A 25,861-nucleotide genomic window follows, 5' to 3' on the forward strand; every position below is an offset into this window, starting at 1 on the left:
GAGGCTAACATCTAGAAAATACACAAATTAATACCAATAAAAACTTCTAATATTATTTTGGTAAAATCAGACTCTTTTGAAAGATGCCCATATTGCGTGTTAAAGAGACAATCCATTTATTGTTACCAATTTGCTAGGGATAAGAAGTGAGGCATGCTCCTCAAAGACAGGAGCTAAATGTCTTTATCAAGGAAATAAATTAATAAATTTATTAATTAAGATAGGAAAGCCACAGATCCTAGCAGTTTTAGTGCTAGTATAATTTTCTCTGATGATCTAACTATAAGTTAGATATAACTTATATAGAAATAACTAAAAGGCCATAAAGATAGTTGCCTTTGGTTTTATGTTGTCACCTAATTTGCAGATGTTTGCATCTTTGTACACACCTATATATCTATGATATCTATTCTCTTGTAATAATTGTCAGGGAAGGTGACCTAATAGGTGTTCTGAAATTGAATGATCAGAATAGCATTAAGGATGACAGAGAAAAGCTCTCAGGAAAACTAACCAAGCTACATAATATTTTTGCCAAATAAAGACCTTTTCTATAATTTTGCTATGAAAGTAAAATGTAAATGATAACTTATCGTGTTACCACAAAATTTTATAAAAACAAAATACACAAAAGAGTATAGCCAATTGTTTCATTCACTGTTCTTAAAAAAAAGGTGCATTAAAAATAAATAAATAAATAAAATGGTGCATGGCTGCCAATAAAAATGTAAACATTCTTACAGATAACATAAAATAAACTTACTTTTGTTTCATTTTTTTCAATTACATCTTAATCAAAACTTTAACAAATGGATTTTGAACCTCATTTTAAGCAAATTCTCTTTAAATGTCCTTTTCCTGTAGCAAGTATGCCTTACCTAGCAGGTGTCCCTCCTACATGTCTGCACTTGCAACTGGGCACTTCCCCCAAATAACATCCTTTCCAGGTCTTGGCTCCTCTCCATTTTCTGGGTAGAAATACTTACTACAACCACCTTCAAATATAGGTATGTGATGGAGTCACATATCATTCTCATCATCCCACCCATTTTAGGCCTTCATTATATGCTGCCCTCTCTAACATAATTACAATAAAATTGTAAGATATTTGAGGGCAAGAACTAGCCAGTATCTCATGCTGTTTGTAATTCCTGACCCTACCCTACTATCTACACTTGAGTAGTACTAGCCGAGTGTGCGGCAGCACGTAAGGACTTTCTCTCTTTAACTCTCTGGCTATTTGACAGGATTCTGAAAGTACTGTAACTTTTATTCCTCTAGCTCATCTACCCTCATCAATGTTCATTTCTGACTGCAGGAGACAAGTTGTAGAGAGATGAAAAGCCATTACTAGACTAGAAAACAGTGCCATAGGAACAATCTAGTTTCAGGAACATTTCTCTGCTTAAAAGGGTTTTAATTTGGGGTCTTTGGACCTCTTAGAAGTCTATGGGTGAGCTCCAGGGATCCATAAACCCCCTGAACTTTCAGGCAAAGTTCTGTGTGATATACATATTTTGGTGAGGAGTGTTTATAGTTTATAAGGGTTTAAAGAGGTCAGGACACAATGGAAATGTAATCTCTATTTCTTTAAAGAAATCTTTAAGAAGAGGCCTGAGGTAATAATGTCGATCCCAGAGTCTTACCTTTTCCACAAAGTACAGAATGCCCTCATGGCCACGCTGGCCAGGAGGCTTCCAACTTAGCACCACATAGCTCCGGGTAGCCTCTATGACTGAGAGGTCTGTGGGGGGCCCAGGAATAATACCCTCTGAAAAACAACAAGGAAAAGTGAAAAGCACACGCTCTGGGAAGCCCAGCATATGCCAAGAGTCATAGATGTTTCTCTCCCACTGGAGCAAGAGTTAATTACTGCTCCACAGTATAAAGAAGTACCTCATCTCTGAACTTCTTCCTAAAACATTCATTCATTCATTCAAAGCCACAATTTTACTTTCTTTGCTTGGCAATTTTGATTTTCTTACTGGTCCTAAAAAACAGTAATGATGTAAGTTATACTTTCTGTTTATCCTATACCAGCTTTTTATAGAATATCTTTTCAAGGATGTTTGGATAGCAAACAAACTTGGAATATAAAGACAGTATATTCTCTAGGGCAGAAAGTTGATTTGTTTTCTCACCAGGATAGTAAAGATAATGTCCTTCTTCAGAGAAAGGTTGGGTAGATTTGCTGGCAGCCCCCTTTACAAGTACAAGTCAGATGTAACACATATCTACTGTGTGTACAGCATCCATCTGTGCTGCTCCCTACCGCACTGTGGAACTTGGCGGGGGGACAATGCAAAGGAAAGTAATGAGAACATGAAGTTCATGCTGTCTAATTGTGCTGTGAGTAATAGAGTCCTTTGTCTCCCCCTAGGAATCTCTTATCTTTTGCCAGCATCTATGAAACTGTGGTATGAAACGTGTTAGTTTGTAAGCAGGGTAAAATTTTAGACCCTCCACAGTTCCTGACATCAGCCTGACCCTTCCACATCAAATAACTAAAATACCAAGCAAAATACGTGAAACAACTGTTTACAGACATTGGATATTAGCTGGCTTAGGACAATGATTCCTGATAGAAGAGAAACAAATTAGGTGAGCTCTACCGTTGTCCTGGCTTATTGTCTGGAGAGAATTTCAAGACAGCAGCTCAGGAAGAAAAACCCAGGTAGAGCCTGGCAGTCTCCCCAGGTGGAGGAGAAGAAGCTGGAATTCCAGGAAGGACAAGGTATCTACAGATAGAGTCACAAGGATGAATACTGGAGGAAAGGGCTGCATGGAGAGGGAGGCTTCAGAGATTTTCAGAGGGTCCCTCTGGAGTGCTCACCTGAGTATTGATCAGCACATCAATGTGAGGAAACCACCTGAGGCGGGGGGAAAACCCACACAAGAGAATTGGAGAGAACAATCCTCAAACCCTCATAGGGCCTGAGAGAGTCCATATTCCCACCAGTCAAAGTGGAAATCTCCTAATTCACAGGCATCTGGTAGAGTACTACTCAGAAGGCTATTTCCTCTGTAGCACGGCCACATTATCCCTAGACTAGTCTGTTCCGATTTCACTTAACAAAAGCAAGCCTTGAAAGATCAAATCATTTCCCCAGAACAAAGCTCAAGAGCATTTATAAAAATACAAAAATATCCAGCACCAAACAATGTAAATTCAAAATGTCTGGCATCTCATGAAAGGTTATTAAGTATGCAAAGAAGCAAGAAAATACAGCCCTTTCTGAGGAGAAAAATCAATCAACAAAAACAAAACCAAAAATGTCACAGATTATAGAATTAGCCAACAAGGATATAAAAACAGTTATTGTAAAAATATTCCATATGTTCAAGAAGGTAAAGATTAAACATGTTAAATAAAGACATGGAAAATATAAAAATAATACAAATTGTTCTCGACTTCTACAGATGGAAATTACAAAGTCTGAAATGAAAACAAAACAAAACAAAACCCACACACTGACTGGAATTCACAGCAAGTTAGACACTGAAGAAGACAAGGATAGTAAAATTATGACACAGTGGCAGAAAGTGTCTGAAATGAAACACAGAAAGCAAAAAGACTGAAAGGGAAAATGAACACAGCATCAGTGATCTGTGGTTTCAAGTGGCATGTAATTGGAGTTCCTGAAGTACAGCAGAGAGAAGGGGATACAGAAAAAAAATGTTTAAAGAAACAATGGTGAAGAATTTTCCAAAGCTGATGAAAATTGTAAACTCACAGATCCAAGGAACTTGTACACCCCAAGCTCAAGACACATGAAGGAAACAACACAAATGCATATCACAAACAAATTTCTCAATCCAATGATAAAAAGAACCTGTTAAAAGCAGGTAGAGAGAAAAAGATACATACTGAGGGACAAAAATAAGAATAACAATAGTCATTCTTATAGTGCAGATATGCGCTACAGTGGATCATCCTTTCTAAAGTACTGAAAAAAAAACTGTCAATCTGGAATTCTATAACCAGTGAACATCTATTTCAAAAATGAAGATGAAATACAGACTGTCTTACACATACAAAAAATAAAATAACTCATAATCAGCAGGACTGCACTGCAAGAAATATTAAAAGAAATGCTTCAGGTACTAAGAAAATGATATCAGATGGAAATCCAGATCTACACAAAGAAATGAAGAACAACAGAAATGATAAAAATGTGAGAGAATATTGAAAAGTTTTTTCTTCCTTTTAAATTTCTTTGGAAGATAAGTGACTATTTGAACTAAAACAATAACATTGTATTGTGCAATTTGTAATATATACACAAATAAAATCCATGAAATAACAGCACCAAGGCCTGAAAGGGGAAATGGAATAACACTGTTTTAAGTTCTTATATTATACATGAAGTAGTATAATCTTATTTGAAGGAGGTTGTGAGAAGATGTATATTAAAATTCTAAACTACTATAATGCAAAACAAAGAATGATAGGTGATAAGATAAAATAGCTAAAATGGAATAATAAAAAAATACTCAATCCAAAAGAAAGTAGAAAAAAAGGAGAAGGGAAACAAACAGGTAGACTGGTAGAAAACAAATAGCAAGATGGTAGATTTAAATCCAACCATATCAATAATCACAGAAAATGTAAATTGTTCAAACACTCCAATAAAAAGGCAAAGATTACCCAACTGGATGAAAAATCAAGACCTAACTATATGCTGCCTACAAGAAATACAATTTAAATATAAAGACACATGTAGGTCAAAAATAAAAGGATGGAAAGCATATACCATGCTAACACTAATTTAAAAAAAACCTGGAATGATTATATTAGTATCAGACAAAGTAGATTTCTGAGCAAAAAACATTACCATGGATAAAGAGTGTCGCTTTATAATAACAAAGTGGTCAATTCATAAGAAGATATAACAATTAAAATGTTTATGCATGTAATAACGAAGCCTCAAACAATATGAAGCAAAACATGGTAGAACTATAAGAAGAAAAAAAATAAATCTACCGTTTGGTCAGAGATTTCAACACTACTCTATCAATTGATAGAACAAGAAGATAAGGATATAAAACACTCAGTTGAAGTCCCAGTAGGGTTTTTATAGAAATTAATAAGCTAATCTTAAAATTTATGTGGAAATGCAAAGGCAGAACAGCCAAAATGGCTTTGGGGGAAAAATAGAGGACTAATATTACCTAATTTCAAAACTATGAAGCTTTTTAAAAATTTTATTTATTTATTTATTTATTTATTTTAGACTCTGAAGCTTTAAAACAACAACAACCTAAAGCTACAGTAATCAAGATAGTGTTGTTGGTATAGAGAAAATAAAATTGATCAATAGAGATTCCAGAAATAGATCCACAAATATACAACCAATTGATTTTGGCAAGGTGCCAAGGCAATTCAATGGAAAAAGGATAACTTTTGAACTGTTTACTGAAATAATTGGATAGCCGTATGCAAAATGATCATGATAACAATAAAACTTAGACCCTTACTTCACACAATATAGAAAAATTTAATTTAAAATGGAGCATATAGATTGAAATCTAAGAGCTAATGCTACAACATTTCTAGGAAAAATATCTAAGTAAACTTAATTTGGCAAAGATTCAAATTTGAGGCAAAAATGACAATATACACATAAAAAGATGTCCAACCATATTAGGGAAACGCAAATTAAAACCACTATGCTCCCACTATGAAATACCATTACTGGTGACAATGTGGAGCAACTGGAACTCATATACTACTGATGGGAATATAAAATGGTACAAACATCTTGGAAACAGTTGGCAGTTTCTTTAAAAATTAAACTTACACCAAAAAAAAAAAAATTTAAACATACACCTACCACATGACCTATCTGTCCAACTCCTAGGTATTTCTCCAAGAGAAATGAAAAGCATATGTCCATACAAACAGTTAACAAGGATGTTCATAGAGGCTTTTGACAGTAAATGAATAAAAAATTGAAATGAACTGATACATATATCAACATGAATAAATCTCAAAATAATTATGCTGAGTGAAGAAAACCAGAGAAAAATGAGTATGATACCATTTATCTAAGAGTGTGGAAAATGCAAACTAGAGTGACAGAAAGCAGATCAGTGAAGGCCTGGAGATGGGCAGAGGTAGGAGAAAGAAATTACAAAGGGGCATGAGGAAATTTTAGGGGTGGTGGATATGTTCATTATTTTGATCATGGTGACAGTTTCACAGGTGTATATACATGGAGAATTTGTCAAATTGTACATTTTACAGGTATCAGTTTACTCGATGTCAATTGTACCTCAATAAACCTTCTTTTTAAAAACAGTGATTCTCTAAAAATATAAGCTTCTTTATGATCTCCAAATATTTCAGAATGTTCTTTCCGAAACATCTTAAATAATATACACTGTACCCTCCGTAATAAAGGCTAAACCACATGGCAAAACACTGGCAACAGTATCTGGGGAAAACTGAGCTTTTACCTGTAGGTTCCTCTTCAGTGACAATGATCTGCCCAGTCCAGGGTGCTGAAGGGCGGCCTGAACAAAGATAAATGTAAAAATCACAAAACTCATAAATGCGGTTTCAATTGCACTCATAAACTGGCCATAATAGTCACAAATTGGCTTGATACTAGTTTACTTACATATTTTCCTAATGAATCTTACTGAGCATATATATGGTGTTGTGTCTTCAAGGGACCCACAATCTTACAGAGCACAGAGCCCACCTAGTTGGAGTCAATATTTCTGGAATTACACTTTCACAAGCAAGGTAAATAACCTATGTTCATTTACTGTTCAATACAGATCTCTGGAAACATGTAAGTTCTCTCATCTCTTCTTAAGAGATAGCATGTATTTGGTGGAAATGTTTCTGGGACAATTACAAGTCCAGTAGTTATTTATCTGCATTAATGAAGCCAAAAGAGGAGGGGGGGGAGGCTAATCCTACAGTACAGTTCAATGAAAGCAATTTCTTTCCATTGTATTTTGAAAAGTGTTATCTACAAAGGAAACCAGTTTAGATCTGGAGTAAGGAAAATGGGTGACATGGGCAGGAAAAGAGGAAAATCATTTAAATTCATTTCATTCATTCATTCATTGAAGAGGAAATTCATTTCTGTGTTCCCACAAGTAACAGAAAGAGAGAATGGTTCAACTCCTGCTTTATCAACAGATTTTCACCATAGCTTGGACAAAACCAGAAAGAGGATATGAAAGATAACCTATTTTCAACTCAAATCTTACTTTCACTGGAATTTATAAAAGAGGAGTAAATGAAAATATGAACTGGAATTAGGAAAGAGGTAGGGAAGTCAGATAGTAGGCGAAAAATAATCAGAGGGCAATCAAGGAGCTTGATTAGAAAAAGTCTCCAGAGAAGAGGCATTTTACTTAGCTTTTTATGATGCCATACATGTACCTAAGTAAAGAATAACACTGCAAATACGACATAGACCAGTAGTCCTCAACTAGGATGATTTTGCCCCTCAGGGACATTTGGTAATGTCGGAAACAATTTTGATTGTCACAACGGGAGGAGGGGCAATCCTGGAATCTAGTGGGTACAGGCCAGGAATGCTGCTTAGCATCCTACAATGCACAGGACAGCCCCCTATGACAAATAATTACCTGGCCTAAAATGTCTTAATAGGGTCAAGTTTGAAAAATCTGGTATAGTCTGAAGTGTTAATTTCCAACAATCTTTTAATGTCATTTTATGATCCCTATTACTGAGGATGCATATGGGTTCCCACGAAACAAATGCAGGGCATAATTTATGTATCATGGTTTTGACATTGAGACTTGGAGTTTAAATACATGAAAAGATTATTTTTGATTGTCTAATATGGTAACTCAAGTATAGAGACATAAGGTTGTAAATGTATTTTTTCTTTGATATAAAGAAACTCACTGTGTTGAGTATTAATGCTTTAAGGGGCAAATTCTAGGTTAAGAAATTTACCTTATAATTTTAAGAATTAAAAGAAAAGTATATTTGGAATGTGCTAATAAAATGAATAAAAATGCTTCCCAGGCTTTTATCATATTTCATTTCAAACAGAATGCCCAGAACTCAGTTTAACAAGGGAAAGTTTTCTGAATCAAATAAAAATAAGACAAAAAATAAAGCCCTTAGTGAAGACGTAAGTCTAAAAACAAATTGGTTTTGGTTTTGTTTTTTTTTTCCCTAGGATTTTCTGATAAAGGATTTCCTATTCTCTTCTCCCTCTAGTGGAAGGGGGAGGAATAACCTTGCAATGAGATCTAGTGTAGTTACTAAAAAAAAAAAAAGAAAAAGGTTCAAGATCCTGAAAATTGAAAGATGCTTACTTTTAAGTCTAGCTTTCTCAGCTGGATCCAGAGCAGCCACAGGCTCAGAAACTCTAGATGGTAGACCTATTCCATTTTTATTCACAGCTCGAACTCGGAATATGTAAGAACGACCTTCTATCAATCCAGTAACTGGAAAACGAGCAAACTTCACAGGTGTATCATTGCATTGAGACCAGCTATCTGTGCCCACCTCACACCTGAAGGAAAGAGAATGATCAGAAAGAATATTAAAACAAGTATGACTAAATTAATAGCTCCAAAGCTGCAAACCCACCCAATTGCTTCAGATCTCCCTATAACCTACCCAGCTCAAGTGTGGTTCAATAGTGACTTAACTGCACGCACTTAGTTCCACTCAATTGCAGTGTGTATTCTTTAATAATAAAAATGCCTCAGATCCTTCCTAAACATACATACTTCCTTTAAACTCCCTAAAAGCAAGCAGCTGAGGGGCTTTGTATGCTAAGCAGAAGAACTTTGGGGGAAAAACAGACACAGCAATAGATAGGTATGTACAATCTATACACTGGAGAGACTGAGGGGGAGATCCCCCAAACATCTTCCTGGCTGACATCTTCAATTCTACCATTGGTGACTTCTTTGTCTTCTTTATGCATTTTCTTTTAAAAATAAAACTACTGTTTGAGAAAGTTAATACCTTAAATATACCTATTTATACTGTAGTTTGGGAAGAGTGTGCTTTTTTTTCTTAAGTAATCTCTACACCCAATGTGGGGCTCAAACTCACAACCCTGAGATCGAGAGCTGCATGCTCTAGGATTGAGCCAGCCAGTCACCCCTGGAAAGAGCCCGCTTGATGATCATTACATTCTGTGTGGGTAGAAGGGTGAGGAGAGTATTGTAACATATGTGTTTCTGAACAGATGAGATTGGTGAGATGCAGGGAAACCTCAGGCCTGGCAGGGAGAGATTACGTGCTTGAACCTCTGATTTCTAACTAGGTGCTTTTACAGCAGTCGGTGTCTGGGATGGAGTGGTCACATCCTGGGAGACAAAGATGGCAGTTCATATTATGCTATTGGCCTGATCGACAGGGGTTAATGGCTCTCAGCGTGTGATTAAATTACACAGCATTAGGATTAAGTAACTCATCAGTTTTCATGAGCAGAGCACCGAACTTTTAGTTTATGTCACTTTGCCAACATGGCTCCATGTCTAAAATGTCTAATTCCCAAATAATTTGCATGGGGGAGGGGGTTCCAATGGCAGTGCAAACATAGTCAGGGCAAGAGGTTTCTCTGCTTCCTCAGCCTCACCCTTCCATTCTTTGATATAGATAATAGCATTTCCTCAACCTTATGTAAAGTGCTATGAAATATGGCTTCAATTCCTGCCTGCCACCCTTAAATCTCGTCTTTGTAGAAATTCTGGAGCTGCTATGGGTAGGGTTTGGGAGGGAGCCGAGAGGCCTAGGACATTTCTTCAAACTGCCTCTGTCTCCAGAGATTCTTCCTCTCTCCCTATGCAGATGTTGTCACGGTGACCCAGTGCTACAACAGTGTGCTTCCCAACCCTCATGTGGGCAGAAAGCAAGGCGGAAAGCAGCTGCTCTGGAGATGTCTACAGCATGTTGGAGCAGAAAGAACACAAATATATGGCCAGGCTGATATTTGAATTCTAGTTCTGCTACTTACTACCTGTGCGAATTTAGGCAACTTAGTGTTTTCTCACTAGCATGTGGCTTTGGGCCAGCAACTGTTTCCTACTTGTAATAAGTATCTAACTTTCAAATGGCGGTTATGGTAAATGGTTAATATATGTGATGTATTTAGAACAGTGCCGTGCACATAGGCAATGTTTAATAAATATTAGCCGCAATATGGTTATTTTTATTATGACTAAGCAAAATGTACTTCTGATTGTCCCTGGTCTTAACACTGATTAAGTTTGCAAATCCCTTGGAAATCTGCCAAAGACAATAAAGCAGTCTGTAAGGATGAAAAAGAATCTACCAAAAACTTCACAGTTCATCATTACTAAATGACAAAGTAATGTGGAAGTATTTAGTATATGGTTAAATAGTATATGACTTATTATAAATATTTCTCTGGATGGTATTGAGCCCAATGGGCATATATTTACTTATTACCATAAATATTTGGTTTAATACACCTTGGTACAAACCTGTTGTACCACAGTGGCACAGATTATATGTCCTTAGTGGTTTCCACAATTAGATTCTATTACTAAAAAATGGAAAGAGAATTGGAGCAACTATTTGAATAGAAACTAAGTCAGATAATAATGTATTTAGGTTGATAATCTAAATTTGTTGTCTGTATTGTCCAAACTCACTGGATAATTAATGTGTAAGACCCAGTTACTATAAATATCAGAGGTTCTAAGTTTTGGAGAATGTAAATTGCAAAAACTTGTAGAAAGAACATAATTTAATACTATTGATATTTGTTATTTCTTTGTTTAACTTGAAACCACATCCTGTGAAATAAATAAGATTTTGTTAGTATTCCTAAAGTATTAGTCTTTAAGTATTTAATATTTTAAAATTACTGACTTACTAGGGAGGTGGACATTAAATATATTGGACCCTCTATAAGGTCTACAAATTCATAGCATTCTTGCCAAATTAGTGACTTCCATTGGTAGTCAAGTTCAAAAATTATCTTTGGAATTTAGGTCAATAGATAGGGGTGTGTGTGTGTGAGAGAGAGAGAGAGAGAGAGAAAGAGACAGACAGACATAGAGAGAGAGAAAGAGAAAGAGGGAGAGGAGACCAGAAAAGAAATATTTCACGTAGAAATGGTGGGAGAAATCAAGCATGCCTCTCTATGGCCAAATCACTTGAACTGAAACTAGACTAAGTACTAACTTATCAATAAAATATCCCAGAATAGGACTCCCTCCATCCACAGCTGGCTGTTTCCAAGAGACAATGATATAATCTTTGTTGGCATCCAAGCACACCACATCCAAGGCAGAGGCTGGAGCTCCTTCAATCTCTGCATCAGCGTCTGTGGAGATAAAGAAGGATCCCTTTAAGCCTCTCAGACAAGAGCCATCAGAGTCTGGCAGTCTCGGACTTAGTGCACACATTTCTTACCACACGCATAGTGACTGCATCTTTGGCCCAAACAGAGCGAGTTCCGATCTTAGAATTTGCTGACCAACATGAAAATCTGTGCTTTTCATCATCAGTACAAAGAACATTATGTTAGAAAGGGCTATAAAAAGGACTCATGACCTTTGCCTCATGGCCTTCGCCTGCCCAAAATGTCCTAAAGGAAAATAAATATGGGGCACCTGGGTGGCTCAGTCAGTTAAGCATCTGCCTTCGGCCCAGGTCACCATCCCAAGGGTCCTGGGATCGAGTCCCACGTCGGGTTCCCTGCTCAGTGGGGAGCCTGCTTCTCCCTCTCCCTCTGCTGCTCCCCCTGCTTGTGCTCTCTCTCTCTCTCTCTGTCAAATATAAACAAAATCTTCTAAAAAAATAAAAAATAAAGGAAAATAAATATGGAGATGTCAGGAATCGCTATCAGAAAAGTCTAAGGGAAGCTGAGCCAGAAAGTCTGTTCTTAAGATATCTAGTGTGCAGTGTTACTCAGAAATATGAATTACTCAGAAGGGGAACACACAGCCCCCTCTGTCACCTTGTGGATGCATCACAAGAGAATACAAACCACGAAGCTTCGCCCATCCCTCTGCTGGGCACTCCCACTTCGGAAGAGAAAGGAAAACATTCACTTTAATCAAATGTTTGTTCCCAGACTGAGGACACTTGCGAAAGGAACTCTGATGCAATATTCACATCTTAGCATAGTTTATCCAAGTTTAGTAGAAGTCCAGGATTATACAAGAAGGAGAGGGTGGTTATTGTTTATGAAATGAGATCCTCTGACAGTGCGTCTCCTCAGCAGTGTCTTCAGGCACAGCTAAATTAGTGAACCAGGGGTGTTTTCAGGAGGAGAGCAAGGAGAAGGAAAATAATCAGTCAATAGCCTTTTAAGTGGGAGGCAGGGTTCCTGAAGGTGGGGTGCACAGTGCCAATTCCTCCTGACCTCTGGTCCACCTCTTCACAACTGGAGGTAACCGGACAGGAGGCTGAGACGTGTCGGAGCCACTCAACTCAAGGAAAACACTTCTGTTGACTGAATAAACACTTTTCTTTTACAACGAGCTATACTTCTGTAACTCTTACGAATTACTAAACCATTTGATAATAAGGCAGAAATATTTCTGCACTTCTGAATTTGATAGGTTTGCATTGCCTGTGAGGAGCTCAAGTCACTTTGGTTTTGAACATTCTGGTTTTTGCCCCAAAAACCTGCAGGAAAGTGTTTTAGGCAACTTCTCTGGCATAAGTCCTGTACCAGAACATAACTAAATCATGGCCCCTAAAAGCAAGCGTTTCGGTGGGGAGAAACTTCTTTGCTTTCAGGTTTTGAGAGCACTGGTTTGGGGGGCGAGCCTGCCGACGGTGAAGTTAGAGCAGAGCTAGAAAGGGGTCGAGATGCTGAGGTTAACAGGCCTAAGTGGCAGAAGAGGGATGCTGGAAAGCCGCTCAGTTGGGAGGGGACAGGTGGCAACCTTCACCCATGTCCTTTTGCTAACTGCCCATGATGTAACAACCAGGAATCCCCGGTTTAGCTTGCTGAATATCCACTGTATATAACAGAGCCCCTGGCAGACAGTAGGCATCCAGGGAGCCATTTTTCAGCATATTTATAACATGGCCTGCACCGTGCCATTCTTCGGGTGGGCTTAACAGTCTTTCTAAAAACAGGTTCTGTGTAGGAGCTGCTGGAAGCCAAATCCAAATACTGTGTTATGTTGCGACACATCTGTGCTCGCGGCTCTCAGCAGCTGCTCCAGGCTGCTTGACCATAGCGCCCACTCGGTCCGTGGCAACCCTCTTCCTAGCCTGTGCCCTCCTTTCTCCCAACCCTCCAAAATGCCAAAGTTTTTGTACGTTTGATTAATTAGGGGAAAGATTAGCCTGCTACTCTTTATATCTTGACTTCTGACACAAGCTAATTATAACTTTTTGTCAAAATGTAAGTAACTATTATCTTTAGTATAAAAGCAGTGCTTGCTTGTAAAATATACGATAATCAAAAAATATATGTTAAAATCCCCTTTAATTCCATAATTCAGAGATAACTACTACTAACATATTGTCCTAGATGTTTCTAGATTTTTTTCTATATTTACGAACTCAAAAATGATGGTTTTTGAAATAAAAATGGGACTGGACTATGCAGTTTCATGTTAATATGTTTCCATATCAATAAATACAGATACACATCATTTGTTTTCATTGCTGTGTGTTATTCTGTTGTTTACATGGGGCATTTATTATACTTTATTTTATAATTCCCATGGATGGATATCTAGATTTCTTCTAGTTTTTCCCAATACAAACATTTTTCTCACCTTTGCCCACTTAAGTTCCTAGAACTAGAATTGTTGGAAATGTGCACTATTGATACATAGTAGCAAAACATCCTGAGAAATGTTGAAACAATTAACACTCATCAGCAGTGTACAGGTGTGCTATTCCCTCCATCCCTCTATCCCAGTGGATTTTAAAAATCCTTTAAATCTTTGCAATATGATAGATTAAAATGTTATATCATTTCAATTTTCGTTTCTTTGATTACTAGTGGAATTTTTTCATATATTTATTTGTCATTTGTAATTGTTTTTTCAAGACATTTCTATCCTGTCCTTTGCCACTTTATCATCTCTTTCCCTCTATGCGGTGGAGAGGATAGGGGAGGGAAGAATATATAAAATATAGAATTCTAGAAGAATATGTAATAAAATAATAACACTGGAATAGCCTTTCTTCTTCTTTCTTTCCTTTTTTGTTTTTTGCTTATTTATATGATCTTTTTTTTTTTCACAAAGAACACACACTACCTATGTAATTAAATCCTGGCCAAATATGTGCAGCTCTGGAATGTGTTTCTGCAGACATATGGTGCTTTATACACTGATCGTTCTGGTTCAGAAGCTATTTTCTAAGCAGCAAAAATACCAGCACTCTAAAAATGCACTGAAATGGCCTATGCAGTTTAATATATACAGAGTTTTATAAAACACATGAAGTGTCATTTAAAACATGCTGGTAATTTCTTGGGGTGCCTGGCTGGCTGAGGTGTTGGAGCATGTGACTCTTGATCTGGGGATTGCAAGTTCGAGCCCCATGTTGGGTGTAGAGATTACTTAAAAATAAAATCTTTACCAAAAAACCAACATGTTGGCAATTTCTTAAAAAGTTAAACATAAATTTAACATATGACCCAGCAATTCCACTTGTAGGTCTCTATCCAAGAGAAATAAAAACATACCCATGAATATGGACACAAATGTTCATGGCAGCAGTATTTATCATAGCCAAAGAGTGGAAACAATCCAACTGTCCCAACTGGTGAATGGATGGACAAAATGAGGTATTTCCATACATCGCCATACTACTTAGCAATAAAAAGGAACAAACTGCTAATATGTGTTAAAACATAAATGAGCCTCAAAACATATGTTTTAATGAAAGAAGATAGATGTAAAAGTCCAAATACTATATGCAGAAATGTCCAGATAAGGCCAACAGAGAGAATGTAGGTTAGTGGTTGCCTATGGGCTGGTCTGGGGATGACAGTGGGGAATGGGCAAAGAAATCCCTTTGGGGTGATGGAAATGTTCTTAACCTGGATGGTAGGTGATGGCTGCACACTCTGTAAATATTCTGAAAGCACTGTCCACTCAACATAGGTGAATCTTGCAGTTTATCAAGTACACCTCAACAAAGGCTTTTTTAAAAAAAAGAATCTAAAACACATCATTTAAAATAAACTTATAAGTGAAAAATTTTCTAAAAGTTAAGTTCACAAAGCAATTACTGAAATTTATCTTCCCAATTTTGTCTTTCCCATTTATCTTCTCAATTCTCTCACACCAACATCTGATAAATTTTAGAATCTTCCCATTTCCTTCTTTTGTGGATTTGAAAACTAAGTATAAATTTCAAATTTCAATGCCTTCTCCCTTTCTATAGTCAGTAATGTGAAGCCTGGCCTAAATCTGGCAGAGAGCCACAATTCTGGATACAGGCACTGAGAAATGTTACTGAGGAAACCCTAGACTATGTCAGAGTTCCCAGACAAAGTCCACGAAAGAATTGCGAAGGTCTCAGTAACTAAGGTTTTTTTCTTGAGTCGCCAGAGACACTGTCTGGTTTAGGTAAGACAACTGAGAGCGGAGGCAAAGACTTTGCTTTTTCAGTCCTTATGTAGCCAGGTTTATCCAGGTGGTTTGTCTACACAAACTTACTTGCTGAGGAGTTTCAGTGTGTCCGTCTTCACAGTGATTTATCCGGAGGCTAGCATCTCTCTTCCCTCAGCGATAGCTAACTTTTCCCACCAGGCTTTTGTGTAGGAGAAAGTCTGACACATTTTCAGATGATGTAGATATTCATGTATTTTTATCAGTTGTTGTTCCAGGACAGAATTCCACAATCATTATTTTTCACTGCGGGTGTATGTAGGCTGTTAACCATTCCCAGGATCCATTTTTTTTTTGTTTCCTTTTAGTACTAGAAGCCCCAGCTTCAGCAGGCAACATGGCCACCCGACTGGCCACATGATGCCCTAGCTTCCCTCACTGTGAGATGTGTGTGTGTGGCTAAGTGTTCACCATGAAGAAGTGATATGTGCAACTCTGCATCTCTCCCTGCACGTCCTTTCTCTCCTCTTCCCATAGACTGGGATGGGAACATGGCATGGCACCATTGGGACAATGGAATAACAATGTAGATGGAACCTGTGACTCTGAACCACACCCCTATTTCTGAATTGATAGACATGGGAGAGAAATAGGCTTTTTTGTTTCATCAGCTTAGCTTATACCCTAATTAAAATCCTGGGTTAGGCATCAGAAGATCTGTATCCTAGGTCCACTTCTGCTTTTAACTAACTGTGAGGCTTTGGTAAATCACTTTATTTTTCTGAACCTCAGCTTCTGCATCTTAAAATTAAAGGATTGGACTAGAATGGGAATCCTAACCTTTTCGTACCATAGACTCCTTTGGCAGACTGACAAAGAAAGTCTAGAGGCCCCTTCTGGGAATAATGCTTCCAAATGCATAAAATAAAATACATGAGATTGCCAAAGAAACTAAATATATTGAAATATAATTCGAATCATAGACCCTTTGGGAGTCTGTGGATCCCAGTTAAGGACACCTGACCTCTAAAGTTCCATTTTGATCAAAATTTCCTACGAGTTTATGATTCTATTTAGTGCATGAGACATTTAAAAAAATTAGTAAGTCTCCTATATTGTTTATATTTTAGTTGTCTATAATACTATGATGTTTTGACACCTTAAAAACCTTTCTGCCTGGGGAGACACTGCCCCTCCCAGGGCTAGCCAATTCTCAGAGGTAGCAAGGGCTCAGCCAGGAGCATGCCTTTGATATGCAAACTGACCAATCCAGAGCCATGCCTCCTCTATCTGGCTTGTGCACCCCAGGAGGCCATATTCCCTTGCCTTAATCATCCCAGGGCCAGGTAGCAGGCCACTAGGGACCACGCCTGTAGTTTAGAGTGTACCAAAATGATTCAAACTAGCCAGTCCTAAACTGTTAATCCTGCCTTGCCTTTCCCACAGAAACTCCAATAAAAGCCATGGCCTAAGCTCTCCCCTCCCTCTTGCTCCTTCTGCCTCCTGACCAACCCAACCTATGCTCATGTTTCCCAGGTGGCCCTATGTGGTGTGCTAAAACCTGTGAGTGTAATAAACGTTATTTTCCTGAGCCTCTCCTGTGTCTCCTCTTGTGGCCACACCTGACTAGCATCACAGAAGAGAACACAGAACACTGACCCTGAAGCCTGTGTCAATGGTCTTCCAAATGCGCTGGGATCCCGTGTAGAAATAACATCCCCACTTGCAGACAGCCAATCCATTCAAGACACAGACGAAGAAAGAAAGACTCCTAAAATCACACAGTTTGCCTTAAGGATTAAGTTGTAGCACCTTGTTTCCTAGTTCAGTAAAGCTGAAACTATAAAGAAGGTGTCTGGAGTGAAATAATGAATTTGCTCCATGAAATAGATATTAAAGAGTAAATCCCCGTAGCACATCACTCTTCTATTGCAGCTTCCATAAACAGAAATGGCTTGTTATATTGTTGGGATGTAGCATCTCTACTCGAACACCTATAGAGAGCTGCACTGGTGACTCACTGAAGATAAAGAAAGTCCTGACATTAGTAATAGTAACACAGTCCGGAAGCTAGTTACCTTTGGGTTGGTGCCTCAGGGTTAACCTTTTTATACTGGGTCTAATTTTACTGGAAGTTAATAACTCTATGCCATGTATTTTGGAAGAATTTTCAAATGGACCTTTCATCATTACCAAAAACACGTTTGGATAGATTGATTTGGCCTCAGTGTTTTAAACATCCTTGGGTGTTCTGCTTTTTGCTGGGTCTTACCTCGAACAAAGACATAAGCGCTATATTGTTCATAATATTCTCCCATTCGTACACGGATTGTGTAAAGGCCTTCATCTTCTTTGTTGAGATGAGAAAATGTCAGTGTTGCTCGATCTCCGCTCCAAAGTGTTTGAACCCATTTGGATGAAGAAACAGGTGCTCCTGGAAATTTTTTTAAAACGTAAGAAAATTAACTCAGTTTCCCCCCCATTGCTCCCTTCTTTTTCCATCCCTCCCTCCCTCTCTCTCTCTGCCTCTTCTTCTATACTGAAAGCTATTTGACTGTTAGTAGAAGTCTCTAGGGCTTTGAGCCATTCTGCCATGCTTATATTGATAAAAAATACTGTATCAGAAGTGAAGGGACCAGGGCCAAATACATAATCTGCAGGGTCCAGTGCAAAATGAAATTGCAAAGCCCCTGTTCAAAAAGCAAAGAAAAAAATACAGTTACAGGTACTAAAATATAAGGCTTTTTCCTCTAAAAATATTTTACTATATATAATTGGGGTAACACAAATTGCAAAAAAATACTTTCATGCCATAATTTTATATACAAAAATAATTTTTTATTAATGTAATATCTTGATTGATAAGATATTTCAGGCTTGCTTTTCTGCAAATTCAGTTATTAGGTCATCAGATTTATACTTTTGGCAACTTCTTTTTAAGTCAATATAATTGAGGGGCACCTGGATGTCTCAGTCGGTTGAGTGGCCAACTCTTGATTTCTGCTCAGGTCATGATCTCAGAGTCATGAAATTGAGCCCCACAATTGGGTCTGTGCTCAGGCAGAGTCTACTTGTCCCTTTCCCTCCCCTTCTGCCCCTCCCCCCACTCCCTCATTCCCCCACCCCCCCCACCAAATAAATAAATAAATCTTTAAAAAAAAGTAACATCAGTCACTCTTTACAAATGCAAGATCAGAAATGAGTTGATAATCTTTAAATTTTGAGAAGGATCTTTCTGCTGATGCAACTATTACTGCAGCTGTTAAGAAATTACATACTAAAAATATCATATAGTTTATACTATATAGCACTATATAGATAAATTCTTATAAAGTTAACATTGGGTTAACTTTCTGATAAATTATTTCAAAATATAAATTTTAGTACTCTAGAGCTAATGATTCTTAAGGAACAAAATTTCTAAAAAAAATTGATTTCATATAGATCAGTTTCACATAAGTCTGAATTTAATTTTAAATGTAATTTTACATAATAATATTTTAATATTTTCTCTATCATGTTCTGTAACTTGTGGAGGTTATACAAGAAGCTGAAAATGATTTGTATATAATCCAAATGTCTGTTTATGCATTCTATCACTGTATCTTCAATTACAAGGAAAAATTAATTTTAAGATTATCTTCCTTATTAATAATTGCTTCATCCACAGTTTCATAAGAAAATAGTGTTCTTTTTCATTGAATGCGACAATCTTTAAGCTTAATTTACATTTCTAAGCCTCTGAATATTTGCTGTGCAGTGTTATAGCAGTTTTCAATACCAGGGATTCTCAACTCTTTGAAGAATTCCAACAACTGCTTCATATGCTTTACTGCAATGTCTATACACGTGATTTTATTTTGTAATATTTTACTGACAAAGTTTACTGCCTGGTTGCTGGTAGTTCCTGTCTGGATGGTCAGGTCAATAAGTTAGTATTTGTGCAGATGCCATAGAAATGAGCTCTGGGGAAGGAGGGGTGGGCTGGCAAGCTCCGACTCTGTTCTGACTGTAGGTTCCCATGCTGCCCCCCACTTGGAGCCCCTTCCCTTCCCTAGGGCCATGTTCACCATCCACAGTGCTTTTGCCACTACTGGCTTCGGTCTGGACCCAGATGCTCCAGACTGCCCCAGGTACCTGTGTGCACAACTGAAGTTCAGGCCAACTGCTTGGTGAGCATGCTGCTTTCCGCCCACCATGTCGAGGGGTCAGTGGCCATGCTCCATAGTCCCACTGGACTTCAGTGGATTTAATTTTACTAAATAAAATTAACTTATAAAATGAATAGATAAGTAATTTATAAAAATACATTTTTGTAATCCTTTCCACAGATTACTTGGTGATAAGAAATTATAACCTCCACAGATATATTATGAAAGTTCTGCTACTTTGATATATGTATAAAAACTCTTTCAACATCCAGTAGGTTATGCCTTCTAATGTCCAGATTCTGCCAGTTCTGATAAACAGGTCTGCAGTCCTATGGAAGCTCGTGCTCTGGTGCCAAGCCCCGTCTGCCACCTTCTGTGAATAAGAACCGAAGTGAGAATTCATCATAAAGGCTCACCATTTCGGTACCACTGGATCTCTGGCTGGAAATGCTTAATTTCAGGAGTGATAACTACACGGCAGCCTAGACTCATTGTCTCACCCTCTCTTCCAAAAGACACATCAAATTTGTCATCAAAGTGGATCTCAAACTTGGATGCATAACCATAAGGGGTCACGCCAACTGGGCACAACAAAAACAAAAATCAGCAATTTGTTTTTTTCTTATCAAAGAGACACTAGCATTTTAATAAGCAGTCACAACAAACACTGATCAAATGAACTCTCTGGGCAAAAATTAAGTCTTATAAAGAAGTACAAAGCACATTCCCATATATTATGATGTGAAATGGAAATTCTTGCTTCATTGGTCAGATAAGCTCAATATTTATTTTTATTATTGCAATGAATAGAATTTTAAGGGGCAGGCTTAATACCTCACACAGCACGTAAATGAATACCACATTTAGCTTAGACTTAAATACTTAGCACAATATATGCACTTTTTAGATTCCTAGTTCATTTAAAACTCAACTGCTGTACTTTCCAGACAAAGAGCCAGATCAATTACTCATAAAAATAAAGTTTTCCAACTTATTGGAGAAATTTATTGCTTCAGTGTCTTTAATGATCTGAGTGAGAAAAAAATATTATAAGAAATTTCAAACTGAGTTTATAATATTGTGACTTTAAAAAATATTTTTCTTAGAAATACCTTACTTATAGATTGAGTAAATACCTGCATCATAAACCCTCCCAGGTTTTATTTTCTCTTTTCTCAAGGGAAAGAGCTTGGGAAAATAATGACTCCATTAATGGGTTACCATGCCACGTACTTGAATTTGACATGTCTCTAATCCTTACAAAACCCCCACAGCACAGATATATTTTTCCTTCTCTTTCAGATGAGAATGGAGAAGCTCACAAAAATAATACACAGCTAATGTCCAGGTTTCAAAGGTATTATGTGTGAAATTGAAATTCAAACCCATAGCTGCCCGACTCTAAAATTTAGGCCCTGTCTCTCATATTTTATTTCTCCTCCTAACACCTCTTAGAATTAATTTGAAAATGCAAGCTAAAATTTACTGAGTTCAACTTGTGCCAAGTATTGTTCCCAGTGTTAAATATCTATTAACTCAAACCTCATAATAGCTCTCTCGGGTAAGTTCCATTATCATCTCTCTGTTTTATAGATGAGGAAACAGAAGCATAGGGAGGCCGAATTAACTGCCCACAATGACCCTGTGGAGCCAGGATTGACACTGGCAGGCAACCAGTTAACCAGGCAACCGCTCTGGCAACCGCTAACCAGGAGTGAAACAACTCCTCTTTGAAGCACAGGTTTCACCTGCCCCACTCTATAGGATGATGTCCCACTAAGATCGAAAGGGAAACAATTCAATCAGACCTTGCTGTTTGGGAAGCCGGGCTGGCTCCAAAGCTGCCTTAGGGAGTAGAGATAAGAGTTACAAAATAGTAAGGGTTAGGTCGGGGTTTGGCAAATCTGTCAGCCGGATCTGGACTGCCTCCTGCTTTGTACCATTAGAAATAATTTTTCAATTTTCTAATGGTTGAGATAGAATCAAAAGAAGAAGACTATTTTGTGACACAGGCAAAGTCATAGGAAATTCAAATTTCAATGTTCATAAATAAGGTTTTATTGGAACACAGCCATGCTCATTTATTTACCTACTGTCTATGGTGACTTTTGTGTTGCAATGGTGGCATTGAGTCGTTGTGACAAAGACCATAGGGCCCACAAAGTCTAAAGTATTTACAATCCTAATGTATTTACAATTTACAAATTACAGTTAGTTTACAAATTATAATTACAGGAGTCCTTGGCAGAAAATGCCAACTCTTGTCTTAGAATATGGTTTAGAGGGACACCTGGGTGGCTCAGTCAGCTAAGCATCTGACTCTTGATTTTGGCTCAGGTCACGGTCTTGGGGTCATGAGATCAAGCCCTGCCTCGGCTCGTGCTGGGTGTGGAGCCTGCTTCAGATTCTCTCTCTTGGGCACCTGGGTGGCTCAGTTGGTTAAGTGATTGCCTTCGGCTCAGGTCATGATCCTGGAGTCCCTGGATCGAGTCCCGCATCAGGCTCCCTGCTCGGCAGGGAGTCTGCTTCTCCCTCTGACCCTCCCCCCCTCATGTGCTCTCTCTCTCAAATAAATAAATAAAATCTTAAAAAAAAAAATGATTCTCTCTCTCCCTCTTCCTCTGCTCCCCCACCCCACCAAAAAAAAAAAAAAAAAAATAGAATATGGTTTAGAGTTAGAAAGACCAACTTATAAGTCCCTACTCTACCATTATGTGTGGTTTTGTCTCATGATTTAACCTCTCTAAAACTATTTACTCATCTGCATAGTACAGATAAAAGACACCTATTTTATAAGCTTTGGGAGAGCATTAAATGATCATTGCATATAACGAAATGTCTTAGTATGCTGTCTGGTACAACTGATCAATATATATTAACTATCAGAACAGAACCACGAGCAGGAAGTTTATCTATGATATTTATCAGCATATTCCAAGCACTTAAACCAGTACCTAGCACATAGTAGATGTTCAAAAAATATTAGTTGAATAAATGAAAAAAGCCCTCTGTTTTCTATGTTAGGAACAACTGTACTCAATTCAGGGACCAGTCAGAGGAGGATCTGAAAGATCAAGAAGTTAGAGAAGTAAGGGTGAGCTGGGTTTTTACACCCTGGTTTGATGGAGAAGAGAGAAATGGGAGAAATATGGATGCTGATACGGCAGTGGGAATGAGCAGGATACATTCAGATGATTGTGAAATAAATGATTAATAAACCTGTCTTAGGGACAATGGGAGATAAGTCAGTTTCAGAATTTTCAACTATTCTATCTCAGTATAAATCAAATGATGGGAGAAAAACATGATTTGGGGTGTGTTCCTCCCTCACTCCTACGGATCATTCCCTCCCACCCGCCCATGGGATTGATACTAAAGATTAAAACTTGGAATATTAAAATTAGGAGCCATCCCACAAAATTGATGGAACAGGTCATCTATGGACATCAAACTAACCAGTTAGGTGAAAAACTGACCCATGAGAAAGTATCTTCCTCAAGCATTTTCAAAACTATCACTTATTTTTAATGTTTAGAAAATAAGTTCAGGCTTGACTACCTTTTTCAGTCTGATCACCGTAAGCATCGAATTATCTGAACAACCATAAGGGTTTTACTTTTATTGCTTCCTATGAAAAGATGTTCTGATATAGGTGAAATTACTGAAGTTCACAAATTACTGCAGATCAGAATATTTTTAATCATTTGTTATTAAAGAACATTTAGACAACATTTTATTTATTTATTTATTTATTTATTTATTTTCAGAGAGGGAGATGAGGAGGGGAAGAGGGAGAGAGAGAACCTTAAGCAGGCTCCATGCCCAGTGTGGAGTCCAACATGGGGCTTGATGTCACGACCCTGAGACTACGACCTGAACCGAAATCAAGAGTCGGATGCTTAACCGACTGAGTCACCCAGGAGCCCTTAGATTTCATTTTAAATTGCACTTCATAAATTAGTGTATTTATTTATTCATTCATTATCAAACACCTACTCTGTGTCAGGCATTGGGGTTTAGAGATAAAAGGTCCAGCTTTGCCCTCAAGTGGCTTGGAGCTCGGTGGGAGAAAAAGACACATAACAGTTAAGAGCGTCCAGCGTGATGGATGCTGTGGTGGAGGTGCCGCGGTCTCACTGGGGACGCCTAACCCTGACTGGGTCGACTTGGGGGTGGCAGTGGGAGTCAGACATGAATTTCTCCAGGAGGTGATGCTGACCTGGATGCTCTGATACAGGACAGACTTGTGGTGGTGGTGGGGGGGGGGGGGGAGTTGAGCATGGTTAAATCTCTCTGCCCAGGTTTGTGTAATGATCTTTTTCAGTTTAATATAGAAAGACTTAAAAACACTTTCCATTTTTAGCCCATCATATCTGGGCTTTTATAAAACCAGAACGAAGCAGTTATATTCAGAAGGAGAATAGTAACCAAAGAATCTAAAAAATAAAACCCAGCATAGATAGCTATTATATACATACTACCATATATTATAATAATCCTCTCTTTTATTTCAGCATTATAGAATGGCTTATTCTGATGTATTTTAAATAGAGATGACACTTAGCAAATATATTTTTAAACTTACAGCTGAGGGGCAGGGTGGAAACCCCAGCATGGAAGCGAGTCTCATCAAACTCTCCCTTATATCCTAGAAAAGAAAGCAGAAATGCATGTGAACTGCTGCCTGATTTATTTTTTATCAATGAGAATAAATTTTTAAAAATACACTTTGAATAAAACAAGTGCAGCAAACCTACTCTTTACCACGACCGAAGCATATGCTGAAAGCTCTCCTTTAACGTTCATCGCAGAGGCCCGGTACTGAGCAGTGTCTTCAAAATCACATCTGAAAGGACAGATGGAGATGAGTGACCATCGCTACAAGCTGTTCTTCTATCAAGGATCTCTTTGCTAACATGGCACACTGCAAATCACTGGCCAGCACGTGGCTCGGGGGACTTTTGATGAAGCTGACTTGGATCCAGCTCCCTGTGGGATTTTATATAACACAGGATACCTACTACAATTTCTTTTTTTTTTTTTTTTTAAAGATTTTATTTATTTATTTGAGAGAGAGAGAACGAGAGACAGAGAGCATGAGAGGGAGGAGGGTCAGAGGGAGAAGCAGACTCCCCGCCGAGCAGGGAGCCCGATGCGGGACTCGATCCTGGGACTCCAGGATCATGACCTGAGCCGAAGGCAGTCGCTTAACCAACTGAGCCACCCAGGCGCCCCCCTACTACAGTTTCAAGCCAGGAGCACAGTACGGGAGGAGGACACCTACAGCACTGTGACCCTAGCCCAGGTTCATTTAAAATGTCCAAAAAAACCCCATGTCAACAAACTGTTAAGCATATAAATTACAGCACGAACAGTATTATGATTAACTGGTCTAAAGTGGTATCAGGAGCAGAAAATGTCTGGCCATGCAGGTAACTTCCCAGAGCACCCCACGGGTACAACTTTCCTGCTGGCCTCCCTCGGGGAGAGTTTCAGTCTGGGGGCAACAGGGCGACAGAGAGGGAAAGACACAGCCTCTCCTGCAGGACTCCCGCAGGCTCCCTGAGCTACAAACTGGATCCGGGTCTGTCTAATGTGTGGTTCGGTGTTCTAGCTTCAAAGTGCAAATATGGTGTTTATCTCTCAACTCAACTAAGATTCAGGTCACACTTGGAGTTTCAGCCCACAGCACAGCACAGCAGCGCCATTTAGAAGTTCCTACAAGTTATAATACAGAAATCGGGATAGGTTTAATAATGGAGTAAGAGAAAGAATGATCTCACAGAGATGAACAAGCTAAGATTTCAAAGCAGGTTGTTTTGTGTCTTATCACAACCAGTGTCTGTGTTCTTCGTTGACCTTCTGGATTTAGTGTCATTTGTAAAAACTAATTTCTCGTTGAAATTTTATGGACATCAACGGAACTCCAGGAAGGTCAATATGGTTGCCTTTCTCATAACTATTTAATTATAAAGCAACCACATAGCTCACTGCAGCCTCAGTAGAACCACCAACTGGCAGAACTGAAGTGACTTTAGGTCAAGGTCAGTGCTTGGACAATGTCCCAGGGCCCTAGGGTCCTGCTTGAAACCCAGTATCATGTGTGTCACCTGCTCTGATCAGAATGATGTAAATTTTACTTTGACATCTCAGCATGTCATGGTTTCATGTGAACTAAAAATGGTGGGACT

General features: G+C 38.3%; 1 protein-coding gene across 4 annotated transcripts in view; it reads right to left on the reverse strand.

Moving 5' to 3' along the window:
• Window positions 1-25,861, reverse strand: part of MYOM1 (myomesin 1) — a 161,736-nt gene that overhangs the window by 68,186 nt on the left and 67,689 nt on the right. For all 4 annotated transcript variants that reach the window (XM_032421171.1, XM_032421168.1, XM_032421169.1 and 1 more), the window contains 8 exons: window positions 24,428-24,516; window positions 24,256-24,318; window positions 20,087-20,251; window positions 17,792-17,953; window positions 11,168-11,309; window positions 8,314-8,513; window positions 6,460-6,516; window positions 1,647-1,771 (listed from right to left, as the gene is read on the reverse strand). In XM_032421171.1, the coding sequence (XP_032277062.1) occupies window positions 1,647-1,771; window positions 6,460-6,516; window positions 8,314-8,513; window positions 11,168-11,309; window positions 17,792-17,953; window positions 20,087-20,251; window positions 24,256-24,318; window positions 24,428-24,516 (1,003 nt within the window). The remainder of the gene's footprint in view (window positions 1-1,646; window positions 1,772-6,459; window positions 6,517-8,313; window positions 8,514-11,167; window positions 11,310-17,791; window positions 17,954-20,086; window positions 20,252-24,255; window positions 24,319-24,427; window positions 24,517-25,861) is intronic.

The sequence above is a fragment of the Phoca vitulina genome, unplaced genomic scaffold, assembly GCF_004348235.1.
Source record: "Phoca vitulina isolate PV1807 unplaced genomic scaffold, GSC_HSeal_1.0 scaffold24, whole genome shotgun sequence".
Taxonomy (NCBI): domain Eukaryota; kingdom Metazoa; phylum Chordata; class Mammalia; order Carnivora; family Phocidae; genus Phoca; species Phoca vitulina.